General features: G+C 40.2%; 3 protein-coding genes and 1 pseudogene across 4 annotated transcripts; 2 read left to right on the forward strand and 2 right to left on the reverse strand.

Moving 5' to 3' along the window:
* The first annotated feature begins 98 nt into the window (after positions 1-98).
* On the forward strand, positions 99-6,513 carry LOC137935480 (pentatricopeptide repeat-containing protein At3g23020-like; annotated as a pseudogene).
* A 1,522-nt stretch (positions 6,514-8,035) lies between these two features.
* On the reverse strand, positions 8,036-9,454 carry LOC137934019 (CBL-interacting serine/threonine-protein kinase 4). Its single transcript, XM_068778201.1, has one exon. The coding sequence runs from the start codon at positions 9,440-9,442 to the stop codon at positions 8,156-8,158; it is 1,287 nt and encodes a 428-aa protein (XP_068634302.1). The 5' UTR covers positions 9,443-9,454; the 3' UTR covers positions 8,036-8,155.
* A 1,563-nt stretch (positions 9,455-11,017) lies between these two features.
* On the forward strand, positions 11,018-13,603 carry LOC137934729 (uncharacterized). Its single transcript, XM_068779233.1, has 2 exons — positions 11,018-11,270; positions 13,263-13,603. Exons 1-2 carry the CDS (start codon positions 11,142-11,144, stop codon positions 13,371-13,373), a joined length of 240 nt encoding a protein of 79 aa, XP_068635334.1. The 5' UTR covers positions 11,018-11,141; the 3' UTR covers positions 13,374-13,603.
* Positions 13,604-14,309: 706 nt separating this feature from the next.
* LOC137933963 (small ribosomal subunit protein eS24z) lies at positions 14,310-16,706 on the reverse strand. 2 transcript variants are annotated; one of them, XM_068778109.1, is made up of 6 exons: positions 16,598-16,706; positions 15,983-16,059; positions 15,836-15,877; positions 15,577-15,747; positions 14,677-14,763; positions 14,310-14,586 (listed from the first exon to the last, which is right to left on the reverse strand). In XM_068778109.1, the coding sequence occupies exons 2-6, from the start codon at positions 16,052-16,054 to the stop codon at positions 14,545-14,547; spliced, it is 414 nt and encodes a 137-aa protein (XP_068634210.1). In that variant the 5' UTR covers positions 16,055-16,059; positions 16,598-16,706; the 3' UTR covers positions 14,310-14,544. The 2 variants fall into 2 exon arrangements, with proteins under 2 accessions (XP_068634210.1, XP_068634212.1); XM_068778111.1 differs by having other exon boundaries at positions 15,983-16,056; positions 16,598-16,693.
* Positions 16,707-17,957: the final 1,251 nt, after the last annotated feature.

Raw genomic sequence — 17,957 nt, forward strand, 5'->3', positions numbered from 1 at the left:
TTAAGCTCACAAGTGATCTTGGTTATAAGAGTTGAGTTGTTGCCAGTAAAAATGATGTTAACAACATAAAGGAATAGATATATAGTGCATGAGTGCTTATGAAAGACAAACAGAAAAATGTTAGCACGACTGCAGGAGAATCCAAGTTAAGTGATAAAGGAGTTGAAGCGTTGGAACAAGGCACGAGGAGCTTGCTTGAGACCATAAGAAGTTTTTTGCAATTGACAAATGTGATGAGGAAAACGAGGGTCAATGTACCTAGGAGGTTGTTCCATATAAACATTTTAAGTGAGAGTACCGTTGAAGAACCCATTCTTGATGTCAAGTTGGTGAAGAGGTCATTTGTTGGTCACAATAATAGAGAGCACAACTTAAACAGTAATAACTTTTACCATAGGGTTAAAGGTGTCAATGTAGTCAAGACCAAGTACCTGAGTGTAGCCATTGGCAACGAGGTGTACTTTGAGACGTTCAATGGATCCATTAGGCAGATATTTGGTCTGAAACACCCATTTGGAGCCCACAATATTAGTGTTGACAGGTAAAGGGACTAAAATCCAGGTCCGATTATATTTGTAGAGCTTGAACTTCTTCATCCATGGCAACAGGCCAAGTAGGACTCTTAGAGACAGATTTGAATCTTTTAGGAGCAGTAGAGACAAAGAGAGTGAAAACAAGTCTAGAAGATCCCACAATACCAAGGTTAGCCAGACGACGTAGTTTGAAAATACTAGCTTTACCTCATGTAAGCATAGGGTGAGAACCCAATGAAAATGTAGAAGCGAAAGCAAGAGGAGTGATTTGTGTCTCGGTAGGTTTTGAACTGGAAATCTGGTGCGGCGAGGAGGGACCTGCAAAAGAATCAGTGGCCTGCATGGACTCATCGACCGAATCAGTACAAATAGATCATGGGGTAAATCCGGATTGAGTAATTTGCGGATAATGGTGTGAGGAGGAAGGAGGGGTTGCTGTTTGGATAAGATTGGGTTTCAAAAAGTTGGGAAAACGGAGAGAAGAAAGGGGGTTGAACCTAAGATGATTTTATAAAAAGAAAGTTGTGTTCATCAAATTGAGCATGGCGGGTGATGTAGATCCGAGAGGTGACGAGATTAAGGCAACAAAACCCTTTATAACATTGTTTAGAATCGTGGTGAACGAAGAGTTTTTCATTAAAAACTTACATGGTATCAAACATCATCGATCTCCTGTTTCTCTGATAGCCATTTTTTTTCGACGAGAAGCTTCTCCTCTGCGCATTATTGCTCTGCTTCCGCTACTGCCCACCACTACGGACCGACATAATCGCCGCCCCACAACTTCCATCCCGACACGATGGCCCTCGATGTTCCCCCTTTCTCTGTTGTTGCATCCTCATCACGTCCTACAGTGCCGATTCCTCTACTGAGAGACCACTGGCATTCCAAGGTTTTTAGTCGCAGTCTTTAATTTCGTTAGAGCTCGAGGGCTCATTTCTCATAGCGGCCTTCATCCAACCCAAACCAGGACCTGAAGGCTCATGTTTCAAAAAATAATCACTTCAAACCTCATTGGTTGTTGAATCATTTTATCATCTTCTTCCATTTCATACTCTAATTCACATGATCACCATCACACTCTCCTACACTACTTACCTCCTGTGGAAAAACCAACTTCTTCCTCTTTTGGAAAGTCAAAATCTCCTCAACTATGCAGATGGAACCCTCACGCCACCACCTCAATTGGAGAACAATGGATCAACGCCTTCTCAGCCTCCTCCTTTCCACCCTCACCGAGGAGGCAATGGTCGAAGTCGTTGGCCTCTCCACTGCACCCGAGGTCTGGCTCGTGTAGGAAAATGCCTTTAGTCAATAGTGCTAGCAAAATCCATCTCAAAGACAATCTCCAACAGCTAAAGTGCAGCAATCATTCCGTTATCGCTTACACCCGCGTTTTCAAAGGTCTTTGCGATCAACTTCACGCGATCAGTAGACCTGTCAACGACACCGACAAACTCCATTAGTTTCTTCGTGGACTTGGCGCTGAATTTTTCACCTTCTCCATCAAACATATGGCCCTCACGCCTCTCTCCCGTTTCTCTGACCTCATCTCCAAAGTTGAGAGCTTTGAGCTCTTCCAAAAATCACTCAAGAACCCTTTTTCTCGCGCTATTGCTTTCACCGTTGCCTCCCGTGGTTCGGACCAATCAACTTGCCGTGGCTCTGATCGCACCAAAGGTTCTAGCCGCCATTATGTCAACCGAGGCCGGCCTCCTCGCTGCTAGATATGTCATCTTGACAGTCATTATGTTGGTCGTTGTAACCAATGTTAAGCCCACAATGAGTTCAGTGAGTCTCGTGCCCATCTTGCTAAAGCTTTCACTGGATCGTGTACTCTCAATGGATTTACACCCTCTGACTGGTTCTTGGACACCTGGGCTTCTGCTCATATGTCTAATAACCCATCCATCCTGGATCAATCTGCTCCGTACACGGGTTAGGACTCTATACTTGTGGGGAATGGTGCCTCTTTACCTATCTCACACATTGGTATTATCTCTCCTACCCCCAATATTCGTTATTAGATGTTTTAATTGTTTCTCATCTCGCCATAAAACTTTTTTCCATCAATAAATTAACGCCTAATTTTCCTTTAACCGTTACATTTACCAATAATCTTTTCACTATTCAGAATCATCTCATAAAAATGGTGGTGACAACCGGTAAGAGAGACAGAGGCTTACAGAAATAGTCCTACATGGATTAGTTAGAACAAATATGTTGAGTTTATTAGTTGAGAAATAGATTTTCCTAATATGAATAATCATTTTGGTATAGACCTTGGACCCAACTTTACATAGTATAAGAGCTAGGTTCTCATATGTGGGCCTCTACCTTTGTTTAACTGGTTTTTCATTACTAAACAAAACAAAATTGAAATATTTTTTTTATTTAATAAAGTAATTGAGTAATTTAATAGCTATTTCAATCCAATTAATAATTATTATTTAATTGTAAGAGTATAAAATTAATTTCCATAATCTTAAAATTATATCTTAGAATATATTCCCCTATTTTTATTAAAAAATAAAATAATTATATTATTATAATTGTAAATAATAATATTTTTTAAATGCCTTGTTATGTGAATGATGTTATTTGATGTTTTTATATGACACTAAATATCATATTTCACGAGCCCACTTGGACTATACTCTATTTTTTAAAATTATAATAAATATAATTATTTACACAAAATACCTGTCAATGGATCCGCTTATTATCCCCACGTAATTCGATCCATTTACATGAATCCATTTGAAATCTATGTTTAGAAGGCTGTCAATTCCAACGAGCAAATTTTGATATCGCCCTTACGCTGTTCACTAGGATGTTGATGGCAGTTCGATTTGCTTTCTATTTTGTGGAACCCAAAAATCGTGGAGCTTCCCCTTGGTTCCATGGCTTCTCCTGCCGTCTGCCGAATCCGTGTTGTTTCGTCTCGAGTGTTGATAGGCAAGGCAACGGGCACAGCCGCTTCGCCCTATACGGTGTCCTGGCCACCTGGTCGTCTCCATGTCGTTTTGTCTGACAAATTGATAACACTTAACCCCCTCCGATAAAGTGAAGAAACTGATATCTTGGTAAAGATCTTCCGATGCTCCTCTCGCTTCTCAGTTTCTAAAGGTGCGTTTTTCTCGCTTCACTCCCGCTTCTTTATCCTTTCTCTGCTACTTGTTCCTGTGTAAAACCTCTCGAAATCGTCGAACGAACTGGATGCATCGCTGAAAACCTATCAAATGCTTGGATGTTATCTACTATCCTTAGATTCTTCTGGGTTTTGAGCCTCTTCAAAACCTGGATGATAGAATTTCTGGACCAGCCAATGCATGTTCGCCTCCAAAATGTTCTGTTCAACCCAACAGTTGGATATTCGTTGCCTCTAAGTTGGCAAACGTGAGTGCTTCAGTTTCTCTAGTAGATTGAGTTTGGATCGGTTTAACCAAGAAACTGATGGACATGATTTGGTTGAAACTGCAAGTGATAGACCCAAACGGGCAGAGAAAGTTTAACGGAAGTCCCAGAATACGAAGGGTCTGGGATTATCCAGAGCCGGTCACGAGAATGGGAGTTTGGTTAAAATTTCAAGCCTGGGGGTGGTGAAAAATGATGTTCAATTTCGGAAGGGACAGATAAAAATAAAGTAACGAGGAAATTGGCCGCTTGTGGAGGCCGTATTACCTCAATATTGCAGGCTTTAGAAACAATTAGTGATACAGAAGAGGCTCTGAAACCTTGGAAGGACAGTCTAAATAAAAAAGAGAGTATAATTCTCAAGGAGCAGACTAACTGGGAACGGGCTCTAGAAATATTTGAGTGTTTTAAACAAAAGGGCTGCTATGAGCTTAATGCAATGCACTATAATATGATTCTTAGAATTCTTGGGAAAGCTCAAAGATGGAGAGAAGTTGAGCATTTTTGGGCTGAAATGGAGCAAAAGAAAATAGTCCCAACTAACTCTACTTATGGAAAACTAATCGATTTTTACAGTAAAGGTGGATTCAAAGAAACAAGCCCTTCTTTATTTGGACAAGATGAACAAGCAAGGTTTGCAGCCTGATGAGGTCACCATGGGGATTGTTGTCAAAATGTACAAAAGGCAAGGGAGTTTGCCAACGCTGAGCAGTTCTTTAAAGAATGGTCTTTGGGTAATCAGGGTGTCCCAGTGCTAATGGTACAAGTCAACCTCAGAAATCTTTCAGCTCATACACCGACAATACTCTAATGGAAAAGCCGGTCAGCTTAGAGAAGCCTCAGACCCATTTTCTCAGATGCGTAGTGAAGGCATAGTTCCAAATACCGTGACATTCAACATCATGATGCACATATGTGGGAATTGTGGCCATTTAGAGGAAATGGAGAGCCTGACGGAAAAGATGGAGGAGCTGCCGTGCCCTCCTGACACTATAATGTACAATATACTTATTTCCTTGTATGCGAAGAATGATAACATGTAGGTGGCTGTTAATTATTTCAAAAATATGAAGGCATGTGGCCTTGAACCTGACCCTGTGAGTTACAGAACTCTTTTATATGCTTCTCTGTAAGACATATGGTTCAAGGGGCTGAAGCCTTGGTGTTGGAAATGGAGGACCGGGGTCTTGAAATTGACGAGTCAACTCAAACAGCTGTGGTTACTTGAGCAATCGTAGTCCTGGTTTGAGAGGTTCCACCTGGCTGGCAAGATGCATCCAGAGTGCTCTTCAGAAAATATTGATGCATTCAGAGAAGGGCCCATGTCTTGTTGGCAGAGAAGCCTTTCAATTGTTGCTTGGGCAAGAAGATATTGAGTGCACTTGAGTTTAATGTGATTGTTAAGGCTTATGGTTATATGCAAAACGTGGATAGTGCTTATAAGTTGTTTGATCTCATGGAGAAGTGTGGTATTTGTCCTGGTAAATGCACTTACAGTTCCCTTATATAAATCCTATCAGGATCTGAGCTACCATATCAAGTTAGGTGTTATGTGAGGAAAATGCATGAAGGTTGGGTTGGTTCGAAATTGTATACCATATTGTGCTGTGATCTCTAGCTTCGTGAAGCTAGGTGAACTGGGTGTGGCAGAGGAACCAGTTGAAGAGATGGTAAGCTATGATATTAAGCCTGACATTATTGTATTTGGTATATTAATAAATGCATTTGCAGAAGTTGGGAATGTTAAAGAAGCAACAGAATATGTCAATGCAATGAAAGCTGCTGGCTTCACAGGCAATTCTGTGATTTTCAATTCACTAATTAGACTATACCCCAAAGTTGGGTAGATAGAAGAAGCACAAGACATCTATCAAGTGCTTCAATTATCAGAGGAAAGTCCTGACGTCTACTCTTCAAATTGTATGATTCTTCTTTATAGCAAGTGCTCAATAGTTAGGTGCTGCAGAGATTTTTAAGGATTTGAAGCGAGGGGGAAGCCAATGAGTTCCCTTATTCGAAGTAGCTATATATGTATAAGTAAATTGAAAGATTTAGTGAGGCTATTGGCATTGCACACGAGATGAATATGGCGGCCTGCTTACAACTTGTTGAGTTATAATAACGTGATTAGGTTGCTTGTATCGGATGGTATATTGAAGGAGGCTGCTGAGGTGTTCTACCAGATGATCAGTTTGGATATTCAGCCTGATGATTCTACTTTTCAATCACTGGGGACTGCCTTAATGAGATTTGGGGTGTCGAAGAAGGCTGTTGATAAATTGGAAACGGCAAGGAGAAAAGATAATCAAGGTGGGCTTTAGGCCTGATTCTCTACTGCTCTACTAAACCTCGGGAAAAAATTGCATGGCAGTTTACCACTGGGAGAGAATGAGAACTGAGAGAGAAGAATCCGATCGTGCAGAGTTTTAACATTGTTGTAATTATATCTCACCTGTTCAAGGAAAGGACATACATAAGTTTGAGAAGGTCCGTCTATCAATTGGATGGCCACAGAACTCCCAAGGAAAAACACCAAAAGATTCAGGAATAAAGCCAATACAGAAGTTCAGACATTGAGAAAATGGCTATAAAACCCATTTTAAGAAAGTAAATCACCATCACCGTATGGTTCTCAAAACGAGAAAACAGGTTTGACTCTACTTTCAGTTTCAGTTTTCTTCATCGTCCTCTTCAAGATTACTTTGATATTTTCAGAGTTTAAATATCTTCCTCCGATTTATCCACTCTTTACTTTTAAATAATCAATCAGTCGTTAAATACCAAAAAAAAAAAGAGAAAACCCATCACCTTCCTGAACTCGGAAATGTTTTAAATGCAGTGGACGATAGTGAAAACTCGACTGGTTAGAAACTATTTTTGTTGCCCGGGAAGATCGACAGATTCAGTGATTGATGTAAGAAGAATCGAGGTTAATTTATAATCTAATTGAATCCCCAGTCAGCAATCACAATATATGATTTTAATTAATATTTTTCAGAGCCCATTGCAAACTGAGAGAAATAAACAGTATCAACTATTCATTATTATTCAAACAAGATTCTTATTGAATGTACTCAGTAAAGAACACGATTCCTTCTTTGGACCATATTTTGTTCAGGCGTTTGCTCCACAGTTGTAGAAGCAGACGCATCGGTAGTTGAAGTTAGGATCAGCTTCGCATACTCCATTGCCGTTTTTCGATTCATAGCATCGTTGCCTGCATTTAGAGAGCTCACACGCATTGGGGTCCAACACTACAGAACACCTCTTCTGTGCCTCCACTGCAGGCCCCATCAGCGCCACTGCATGCACAAATCGTTAACAGCAAAAAGAAGCAGTTAAGAACATCGATGTCAAAATTTTTAGCTCTCAGTGACTGTACGTAAGAGTCGAGACGACAAACCTGAGCAGAGGACGAGCAGGAGAAAAATGCAAGAGAAAGAAAGCTTGGCCATTTCTGAATGTCTGGAACAAGATTGCTCTGTTGTTGATGAAGATGCAAAATGGGGTTGATGCTTTGCCTATTTATAGAGACGATACTCTGTTTGGAAATGGATACTCTGTTGACAAAACCAGCGTGAAATGATCTGGCCCTTTAAATGATAAGAAATCTCTCCGTTCGTGAATCGATCAGCGATTCTCCCATAAATATGAAATCTCTCTCGTGCTCAAGTTTAAATGACAGGAGAGCGTCTGAAGCACCGTCTACAGAGCCTCTTTTCTGGAAAGAAGAGGATGATAATATTGTTCATGCATACAATTTTCTGGCGTATTATATTCAATCTTAAGGCCCAGTAATCCCTATTCCATTGTAATTGTGTTCAGTGCCTGGGTCCAACCTTTGGACCCAACTCTAGCGACCTGACTCGGACGAGCTGACACAGCATACAGGTGGCAGGGTTGGGACGTTCGTCCGGGTCGCAGAACCTGGTCAATTCCAAGCCCACATCAGTAACCTTCTTCTCCAACAATGCTAGTTCAGAAACGGCGAAAGGAATTTCAAGAGTCTTGACAGAGAAAGATTAGATACAGGGGAAAAAATTGCTTTGATATGGTACAAAGATTAGTTATATATGTCCAATGAAATCCTAAATTCCATCGTTTTGCCACGCTACAACTAATTCCTCGAGTCCTTCTTTAATGTCCTGCCAGTAAATCTCGTTGAACTCCGGCGCTGAGATTAGTTATATATGTCCAATGAAATCCTAAATTCCATCGTTTTGCCACGCTACAACTAATTCCTCGAGTCCTTCTTTAATGTCCTGCCAGTAAATCTCGTTGAACTCCGGCGCTGCTCCGCCGGCGGGCTTCACCTCCACCAGATACAGCGACGGAACGACTTCCTGTATTTCAACCAGAACCACCAACGTCGTCGTGGCCAACCGAACTAACCCCCCTTTTCTCTTCTCCACTCTGTAACCCAATTCCGTACCGATTTTTACTACCTGCTCGGAGATCCTCTCGGGTGGCGCTACGGTTGTGAACCGTTTCTTTGTCTTCTTCCACGCTTCAAATATCCCCGACAGGTCGAAGCCGGAGGAAAGCGAGATAATGTCGAACGCGTTCATGGCTGTCAGATCAACGGATTTTCCGTCTTCTGGGAAGGGGTTCTGGGCGCCGAATTGGTCAGCCGGACAGTCGTAGCTCATGTTATGGTTCGTGGGTCGATAGGATTTCCTGAACCATTGAAGTCTCATGACTTCCTCGATAGTCATCCTGGTCGCCGGGTTCGGATCAAGAAGCCGGGAGATTACTCGTCGCGCCGGCGGGGAGAACCACGACGGGAACTCGTATTGCCTTTTGCGAATCTTGCTGAACATCACCAAGAGGTTGGTATCGTTAAATGGGACGTAACCTGCCAAGAGCTCAAACAAGATCGCCCCGCATGACCAAGCGTCAGCCTTGGCGCCGTCGTACCCCCTCCCACTGACGACCTCCGGCGCCGTGTACCCCGGAGTGCCGCATGCCGTCTGTAGCAGGCCGTCCTTGAGCTGCTCCGGGAGGGCGGAGAGGCCGAAGTCGGAGACCTTCAGAGTCCCATCTCGATCCAAGAGGAGATTGTGGGTCTTCAAGTCCCGGTGCGCAATCCCGTTCGAATGACAGAAGTGGAGTGCGGAGAGGAGCTGATGGAAATACCTCCTCGCAGCGGATTCCTTCATGGGTCCTCTCCGACAAAGCTTAAACAACTCGCCGCCGCTGGCGAACTCCATGACGAGGTATATCTTGGTCTTGCTGGCCATGAGCTCGTGCAGACGGATGATGTTGGGGTGATTCGTCCTGTGCATGACGGAGACCTCACGGACGACTCTCGGAACCATGGTGGTCTCATCCAGCTTCTTCTTGTCGATGACCTTGACGGCGAACGCCGTGCCGTCAACGACGGACTTGGCGTAATAAACTTTGGCGAAGGATCCCTGGCCGATGAGCCTGCCGAGCTTGTATTTTCCGAACAAATTGGGTGTGCCGGCGTCGAGGACATGACGGGTCTCCATGGGTCGCGGAATCAATCGACACCAAGGAGAGTCCCTCGTCCCGAAGCTCTTCGCCTCTGCCCTTGCTCTCGAGCTCGCTTCAGATTCTGCTTGATTTACAGAGTTTATAAAAATATATATAGACGAAAGGAACGAAGGTTTCGTGCCAAGCCGCCTTCCGTCTTTTACTTCTTTTCTAATTAGGGTTAGTTTTGATTTTTAGTTTTAATTAAAATAAAAAAAAGGTTAAAAAAGCGAAAAGATATTTCGTAAGCATAAAAGAGAAGCAAGAATCTCGTGAATTTTTGTAACAAATTGGTTGTGTGAAGACTTTGACTCCAACTGTGGAACTCCTACTTTCGGTTGGGCCCGGTTCCCGGTTTGAGCCTTACACGAGGCAGCCACCAGGCGTCTTCCTCCTCGGCTATCACTCTCAAAGGGAGTTTCAGTCCTGGTTCACTGGATTCAACAAGTAGGTACAGGACTAGTCTTCTTCCACAGTCGGTTCCCTGGCTGTGGCCACTCCTTTGTGGAAGACAGACGGCTCAGATTGACCCATCAGTGGAACGTGGGAATTTCTCTTTTCCATGTCGAATTGGAAATTTTGAGAGAAAGGCCATTTTTGTGTTTCTAAATCTTTGCTGGAACTGTATCTTCTTTCTCCAAAGAAGACAAAAGAGAACTGATGGGATGAATCTGTTGATTTCATCTGGACTAGTATCAAGAGAGCATTAGATTGTTTTTTCTTTCTTTCTTTCTTTTTTATTGTTAATCTAATAAAAAAATCGATCGGGTCTTCTTCAAGCTCCGCGCATGCTTGGTGATTAGAATTTTTTTTTGCGTTAAGCTAATAAGCCAGACATTTACGATGAGAATACTTAACATTTAGTTTGTCGTGTTGTTTCATTGTTCAACCACCGTGCTCTAAAATATGCTTTTCTAAGTAGCATAATACCAGTGACGAGTGAATCTTTATTCCCAAACCAGTACTTAGGAAGGGGGGAGGGAGAGTCCCCGTCCTCACATCAGGACAAGAGCTCTACTGCTGAAGAAGGTATTTCCTCTAAACACCTTCGACACCATGGGTTAAACAGCGAGAAAGTACACTCTCCTAGAAGAGCTACGAAAACAAAGACGTTGAAAAGTGAAGACGCCGAAGAGCGAAGACGAACATGGCGAAGAAGTGGGAGACACGACAAGATTGCTCCGATTTTGTGGTTATTGTTGAGGGAAAATCGATGGAGAGGAGTCGTGTGGTTGCCTTGGTCTCTCGACGAATGCCTCTGCTCTGACGAATCCCCGTCCGAAGTGTCTCGCCGAACGCCTCTTTCGACCGATCCCCCTGGCTCGCTGGTTTAATTAAATAAGCCGCCTCGCGAGCACATGAACCGAACCGCCACTCTTTCGCGAATCGACTCGGTTGACTAAATATTATTAATACCCGCTGTAACAGAACACGAAACAATCAAATTACTTAAAGCCCATGGGCTATAGCAAGCATTAAAGTTGGCGTGGCCCATTAGTTTTCGCTTGCGGACTGGTCACATGTAGGGCGCTTAAGTAGCATTTTAGATGACAGAAAAGGGGAAAGCGTGAGTCTCTTTGAGTGCTCGACACCCCCTAGAACGATCGCTTATCCGTTCCATACCTGGTTTCTGGCATTCTGCCACCGACTTCCATCTGGGTCTTGCTACTGCGCCTGCGTTCAGGGTTTTGGAACATGTCTGCTCTGGGGACTTCGAAAGGGATTTTGGAGATCGCGAAGTTCGCTTTTTATGTCACTGTGCCGATCGCTCTCATGTATACATTTGCCAACAACTCCAAGAATCTTCAGAGAGTAATGGGGAATGTAAGTTCTCTCTCTTATATGTGTTCCAACTTTAATTCTGTACGTCTCCGTCGTTTACTTCTCCCAATTTACTTCTAATGGTTTTTGTTCTTGTGAGTCTCTCTTTTCTCCACTAGGGATTTTCTATTTTCAATCATTTTCCTTTCGTATTGTTATCTTTCACGTATGTGCGTTAGAAGGTTTCCGTAATCTCTTTTGTCTACTAGATCAAGATGACTACTGCTGGTAAAACGAACTTTTGCCATTAGCCATTTTCAATTAGGGCGAGGCTTGAGTCAATGATGTCTAGTAGCTGCCGATTTGCCTTTTTTTTGGAGAGAATTGCCATAATCAAGCGAAGTAGTATATCCTTAACTTGCATTTATTGGATTACTATCCTTAAATGAGTAATTACTTGAAGGGATGGTTTGTATCATAGCGATCAGATAGACATTTTGTCAATATAATTCAGTCATTCTAAGACTTCAGTGATTGATGACGTTTTGTTTTTTCTGATTGAAAGTCGAGGGTGGTCAAAATCTTACATGGATACGATTGGAAAGAGTTTAACGTGATTTCTTGGTTCTGGGTAGCCAATTTTAATCAAGAACCTTGACTGTACCCATTTCAGCCATATGTTATTTATTGCTGTCAGCAATTCCATCCCACCAAAATCTTCCGATTATGTAGACTAAGATAGAAATTAAGTAAGAAGTATTCCCGCTGTTGAGTCTACCTTTTTGAATCTCATTCATTGTTGTGTTTCTCATCCGGTCATTTTATCATTGCTCCTGAAGTTGTAATCACCGCTTTTTAAATATCTCAAAAACTTGAAAAAAATTCCTTTTCTTTTAAAGTGTAAAAAAGAAATAAAAGAAACTCTACGTTTTTAAGCTGTTAGAAAGTGTTGTACTACACCTTTGAATGAGCTAATATGAGGCTTGCTTTCTTTTGCCATTGTTGTTTTTCTCTCTCAGCGCCTCTTTCTGGTTGACTTTCACAGACGAGACTATGAATTATTGTTTGTATTAGAAATCTTCAACAGCTTTTATATTTATGCAACCATATAATCAATGAAAAACTCATCTGATAATAAATCTGGTCTTTGATGTTATAGTTCTTTGTCAGAACTATGACAGTTGATGGAAAGATGAAATGAGCTATATACAGATCTTCTCTAATGCTCGTCTCCATAAGTGTTGGCTATAAGTGTTTGCTTTGGTTTGAGGCACATTATGGTTTTATTTTTGGTCCCTTCTCTTGTTCTAATATGATTTGCAGTTCTTTTTCTTTTTCGTGATGAAACATTGTTTTTTTGGGTCATTGTTTCTCCTAGTTAAGCTCTGTTGGTGGGTACAGGATCTTCTCTCTTTTGCTGATCATTTCACTTTTAGTTTTCTCTATACAAATGGGATGGTAAACAACATAGTTAATAGAACAGAAATGAGAAGCACATCCAACAGTTAGGAAACCAATAACAAGAACCATTTACGAAACTTGTGAGAATTTGAGATTAATGCAAATTTCTTAGGGATCATGTAGCAATGAGTATGAGGATTATACAAAAGGTGAAGTGAACTAAAAGAAGCTTATAATGTACATAATGATTGCTTCTACGGATCAGGTAGGGCATCATATTCTCATGCTCACTTTAATAAGATAAGTGGTTAAGTATTGTTAATACTTCTCAATTTGAGCCAGAAGAAGATAACCTTTAAAACATGTGAAGGCTCCTTTTTTGTGAAGTAATTGGACCAAATCAAACCAGGAGGAAGTCACAAAAGAAGAGAAAAACAGCTCCAGTTATCATAGAAACATCTACCAATAGACTATAGATAAAATGAAGGGCAAATGTAAGTATGGCCAATTCGAGTTTGAAGATAAAAAGCTTCAGCCTTTATGGGCAGACTAAACTGCTGCCTGTGATTCTGGGTTTTTTTTAATCATTTTGGTAGTACTATCTTTTATGTTTTTTGGAAGGACACAAATATTTCACCTTATTTTGTTTTACAGCGATCTTATGTAGTCTATCCACCTGAGGGTCCTCTCCCTCCATCTCCTGAGGAGATTCGAGAGATGGCTCGAGAAATTGCACGTAATCGGGACAAGAACAAGCTACCGTGAGGGCGGATCGTCAAATTTGTGGTTCAGGTAGATACTGTGTATGAGATCCTCCGTAGATGAGTCAAGTGCAGTTATTGTGCACATCGAGCTGTATGATAAGTTATTTGAAAGTGTGGATGAATAATGGTGAAATAACAAATACCCACTTTCTTATGTAATCTCAACTATGGAGTATCCTAGAGACAAATTGACCGTGTCTTTTATTTGGAGTAACTTTTTCACATTCCTTATTTCTTTGTTAAAATTGTTGAAATCTCAAAAGAGGAAAAGAAGAGGTGAAAACTCTTCGTTTGACCTTCTTTATTTTTTTATGTTTATGTCGGTTTTAAAAGATAGAAAAATTCTCACCCAAAGCTACAAGGCACTATAGAAAGCTTTAAATCATACTCAGAGCTCTGATTAGCACTTGGAGAGAAACAGTAACAGAGCTGCCATTAGACCTTTTTCTTGGAGATGAGTGCTTTCTTTCGTTTTTTTGTTACTCCTTTACTTTCGAGAGGATAACTGACAAATCCGTCTCATAGACGCACTGTGAACAACTTTTGGTAATTGATGTGAATTAGTCGTTAATGACATGTCATATCTCGATTAATATGAAGCATGAACACATCTCCGTGCCTGAAAATCTTTAGGAATATGAATTAAATGCGTTAATGACAAGTCAAGACTCATCCCAGTCGGGTAAGTTAAGCTTTATCACCATGATCTCTGAGGTTTAAGGTTTAAGTTTTGTGTTAAAGATTTCCAAATAGAGGAAGCTGAAAACTCGTCTCCTTTAAAAAAAATATATATAGTGGAGATAGATCCTGGTTTTAACTCTTCCGCATTAGACAGCAGTGTTTAAGTTCAATGCCCTCAATATATTGAGACTTTAACCCGTGCCCACAGTTATTGAGACGTATCCAGCAGGGATTATTAGCTATATTCCAAAGACAATTTGTTATCTTAGCAACTCTTTCGCAACTCAAAAGATATTTTAAGGTTTGGATGAGAATAACCTCCAAAAATTACATCTAGCAATAACAGTTCATTATCAAAACTGTCTGCATCTCAAACTGTTCAAACTCAAATCTACTGAGACAAAAAAAAACAAGAAAAAAACATAATTAACTCGTAAACTGCATCTGAGACGTAGTAAGGTGCAAATAATTGAGCAGTTCCTCCAACAAAATCACTTCTTCTTTCCGGCCTTGGCAGCATCTCCTGCCTTTGTCTGTGAGACATCAGAAATATAAACATGTATCAAGTGGTCCAATTTGTAAGATCTAACACAAAATGAGACGATCCAAAAGGTGCTACTAACCTTCTTAACACCTCTGATTTTCTTTGTGCGGTTCTTTCTTTCCTTGAGCTGCTTCCTTGACTTCTCGACCTTAGTTGCTAAACCATTCTGCCACACCCAAACACATAATCAGTAAAAGAAACAACAGATGCTATTCGTTCTACAAGCTGTTATACCAATAACATAATCCAAGTAAAAGGTCCATTCCCAATAATTTTACTTAAAAGTTTATAACAATAGAGAACTCAAATAATCTCTCCTGTCGTAGAATACCATTTAATTTCCTCCAATCATTATATTACAAACAGATAATAACAAAAGAAACGGAGGGTAAAGATGAGTGGCAGGAAGAATCATTCAAATGACATGCTTTTTCTTTCAGAACATTGGATAAAGAAACGACAGACCGATCCATAGGCAATAAGTTCAAAAAAAGAGGAATAATAAAAAGAAAAAAATGATGATAAAAAGGAATTAAAGCATGAAAGTTAAAGCACAGTCCTTTCACATCAATAATATCCACGTCAAAAGTAAAAATCTAGGTACACTTTACTGCTATTCATAAAAAAAAGTTCAGAAATTTAAAAATAAAATAAAATGGAGAAGCCAACAGCAAAAAGCAAACTTCAAAAAAAATCTGCAGAAATTTGGAAATGAGTATGAAAAGAAGTCATTGTCTAAGTAACCAGCCAAACAATTAACTGAGAGGAAAGCAGAATGAAACTGACCAGGAAAATATCAAAACAACATTTTTGTCTATCAATTTATCAGATATTACACAGCCCATAACACATTTAAAGAACAGAAAAACAGAGCTGTGAACATGTTAGTACTCATACTAGAGTATACACTCAAAGAGAATTAAAAGTTCTATGAAAGGAAAACAAGCACCAAAAGCAGTGAACAGCAGAGATAACATACCCTAATTAGTCTGTATTTGGGCTCATATTTTTTAGCATTCTCCACTGAATCATAGATTAATCCAAATCCAGTTGACTTGCCTCCTCCAAAATGTGTCCTAAACTTGAACACAAAAATGGCATTTGGATCCTTGACCTCGTACATTCTTGAAAGTTTTTCCTTAAGTTCAGCCTACATTTGAAGAATAAAGAGAAGTTTTCAGGGACATACAGGCAGAAGAACTCAAATATAGACAATTTGATGACGCCAGTCACTGTACCTTAGACACATTGGCCCTGCCAGGATGCAGAACATCAATAACCTGGTAAATATAAGATGGAAGCACAAATAAATAAATAAATAAATTTTTTTTTTTTTTCACAATTATCTGGAGAAAGTTTGTTATAAGTAAATAGTTATAACTCACAAACTGCTTCCTCGACAGGAGCCTATTGGTCATAAACTTCCTGGTGCGGATGGTCACAGCCTTGTCCGCCATGGCTGCTGCTTGGAACAAAGATCAGTATTAACATTGCAACCGAATTGCCAAAGATACATTTTGGGCCGCATAGCCATTTATTAGAAGGCTAGAGAAGTAGACAAGATAAAGTGTGGTATAAAAGAGCCAGACACATCTGGCCTTGAAGAGTCCTAAAATTTATTCACAAGCGGAGCCCAATACAAATCTCGAAATGTCAAAGTTAACGAATGCCCTCGACAGGCCACATGAAGGGCAGCTTCCAATCCAAAGTTTTCCTAGTAGCAGCGACTTTATATACTAATATCCCACTACAAGTCAATCGGATCCTCTCCTTCGCAGTTCACCATGAAAGAAAGATCATACAAGATAAAGAACCAACCCTTTTTTACATATAAACAGTGCAAAGGCAACAATGGTTGAATACACTGTCCAGAGAGTGTGATTTCTAAGTAACAAACTGTAATATGAAACGTATCACGATTTTCATCACTTGGCCAAGCCATCTACTTATAACCCTAACAACCTCTAGGATTTCACGATATCAGCAGGAAGATAGCTTACCTTTTTACAGCAGAAAAACCCTCGGCGAGTGAAAGAGAAAAGAGGAAGACCTGGGTTCTTTCTTGCCGCAGCCGGGAGGGGCGAGTTTCGGACGTTTTTGCTTTTATAGGTCGAGACTCTGGCGAAGAGCGCCTGGTGCCCTAGCACGTTAATGTGAGGAGTTTCATGAGATAATCTGGGCCGTCCATTGGGGGTCAACGAAAGAAGTGACCACGTCTACCGCGCGACGGTCTTGGATGATAATACTCGATCCAACCTAGAAGATATACAAATACATATTTTATTTTATGATAATACTTTTTATCTTACTTTAAATTCTAATATAAAATTATAAAAAAGGTTAAAAAATATTAATAATTAGAAGGGTAAAAATGAAAAAAAATTAAAAATAATTAGTGGTAACTACTTTGCAAAAGACATTGCTTCAATACGATGTAGGGACTGGGGATGGGATAATGTTAGCGAGGACCCGACAAGATTCGGAAAAAATTTAAAAATAGGATTATTTGAATGGTTAACACTAAAATTACCGTTACACATGTTTAACACTAAACATGATTATCTATAAGATTATTTGAATTAGTCAATCAAAGAATAACAAATTTTAATGAATTCATGGTGTTCTCTACCCATTTTCCTTGCCCTAATTGATATTAAATTAATATTTGTCATAGACCAAATGACTACTTTTAGTGTTTAACAAATGTGTTTGGTAAGCTTTCTCTTTAATGGAACTCGTCTTCTAAAGAGAACAAAAAACTCCACTTTGGTGAAGCTACAAAATAAAGCTTATCAGGATGGGAGATTTTTTATTATAGAAAAATGGAAATAATAATATTTATTCGATAAATATCCTTATAATATTACAAAATTTCGTCCTAAAATGGTTGACACAATAGAAATCTTTAAAATGGTTGACATAAATTATCCCTTAAATTGGTGGTCCCTTCTATACCCAAGACGAAGAAATTTCACCGTGTAATCTAGTAGTATTTTCGTCAAATTTCTCTGGATGACTTACCCTGCAAGTTGCCATGCAACAGGGTGCTGGACTTTTGGGTTTTCAGTATCCGAGAGGAAGTTTCTTTCTTCGTTCCTACTCTCCAAATGGTCCCCAACTGTATTAGTTGAACAAGAGTTTGCTGAACTCCCCAACATAATTTCACATAAACGTGGTTTTGGAAGGCATTGACTTCTCGTAGAATTTGTATTTAATGGGTAGTTTTTATTCTTCTGCTACGTGCTGTAAAAGAAAAATGAGGAGATATCCAGGCCGACTTTGGGTTTTCTTAGCTATGTGTCTCTTCAGCTGCGCATAAGCTGGGATATAAATCTGTCAATTCTTCTCGGAGCTCAATTT

The sequence above is a fragment of the Aristolochia californica genome, unplaced genomic scaffold (assembly GCF_029961685.1).
Source record: "Aristolochia californica isolate CCGP_79_NKW_82.1479 unplaced genomic scaffold, dmAriCali1.0.hap1 SCAF_6, whole genome shotgun sequence".
Taxonomy (NCBI): Eukaryota; Viridiplantae; Streptophyta; class Magnoliopsida; order Piperales; family Aristolochiaceae; genus Aristolochia; species Aristolochia californica.

What these genes read in the sequence shown, in the direction of transcription:
- LOC137934019 (XM_068778201.1), bottom strand. Translation starts at nt 9,442, where the DNA reads ATGGAGACCCGTCATGTCCTCGACGCCGGCACACCCAATTTGTTCGGA.
- LOC137934729 (XM_068779233.1), top strand. Translation starts at nt 11,142, where the DNA reads ATGTCTGCTCTGGGGACTTCGAAAGGGATTTTGGAGATCGCGAAGTTC. An exon ending in TTCAGAGAGTAATGGGGAAT is followed by an intron (nt 11,271 to 13,262) that starts GTAAGTTCTCTC and finishes TTTGTTTTACAG; the next exon opens with CGATCTTATGTAGTCTATCC.
- LOC137933963 (XM_068778109.1), bottom strand. Translation starts at nt 16,054, where the DNA reads ATGGCGGACAAGGCTGTGACCATCCGCACCAGGAAGTTTATGACCAAT. An exon ending in TCCTGTCGAGGAAGCAGTTT is followed by an intron (nt 15,878 to 15,982) that starts GTGAGTTATAAC and finishes TATATTTACCAG; the next exon opens with GTTATTGATGTTCTGCATCC. An exon ending in CCAAATACAGACTAATTAGG is followed by an intron (nt 14,764 to 15,576) that starts GTATGTTATCTC and finishes TGGGTGTGGCAG; the next exon opens with AATGGTTTAGCAACTAAGGT.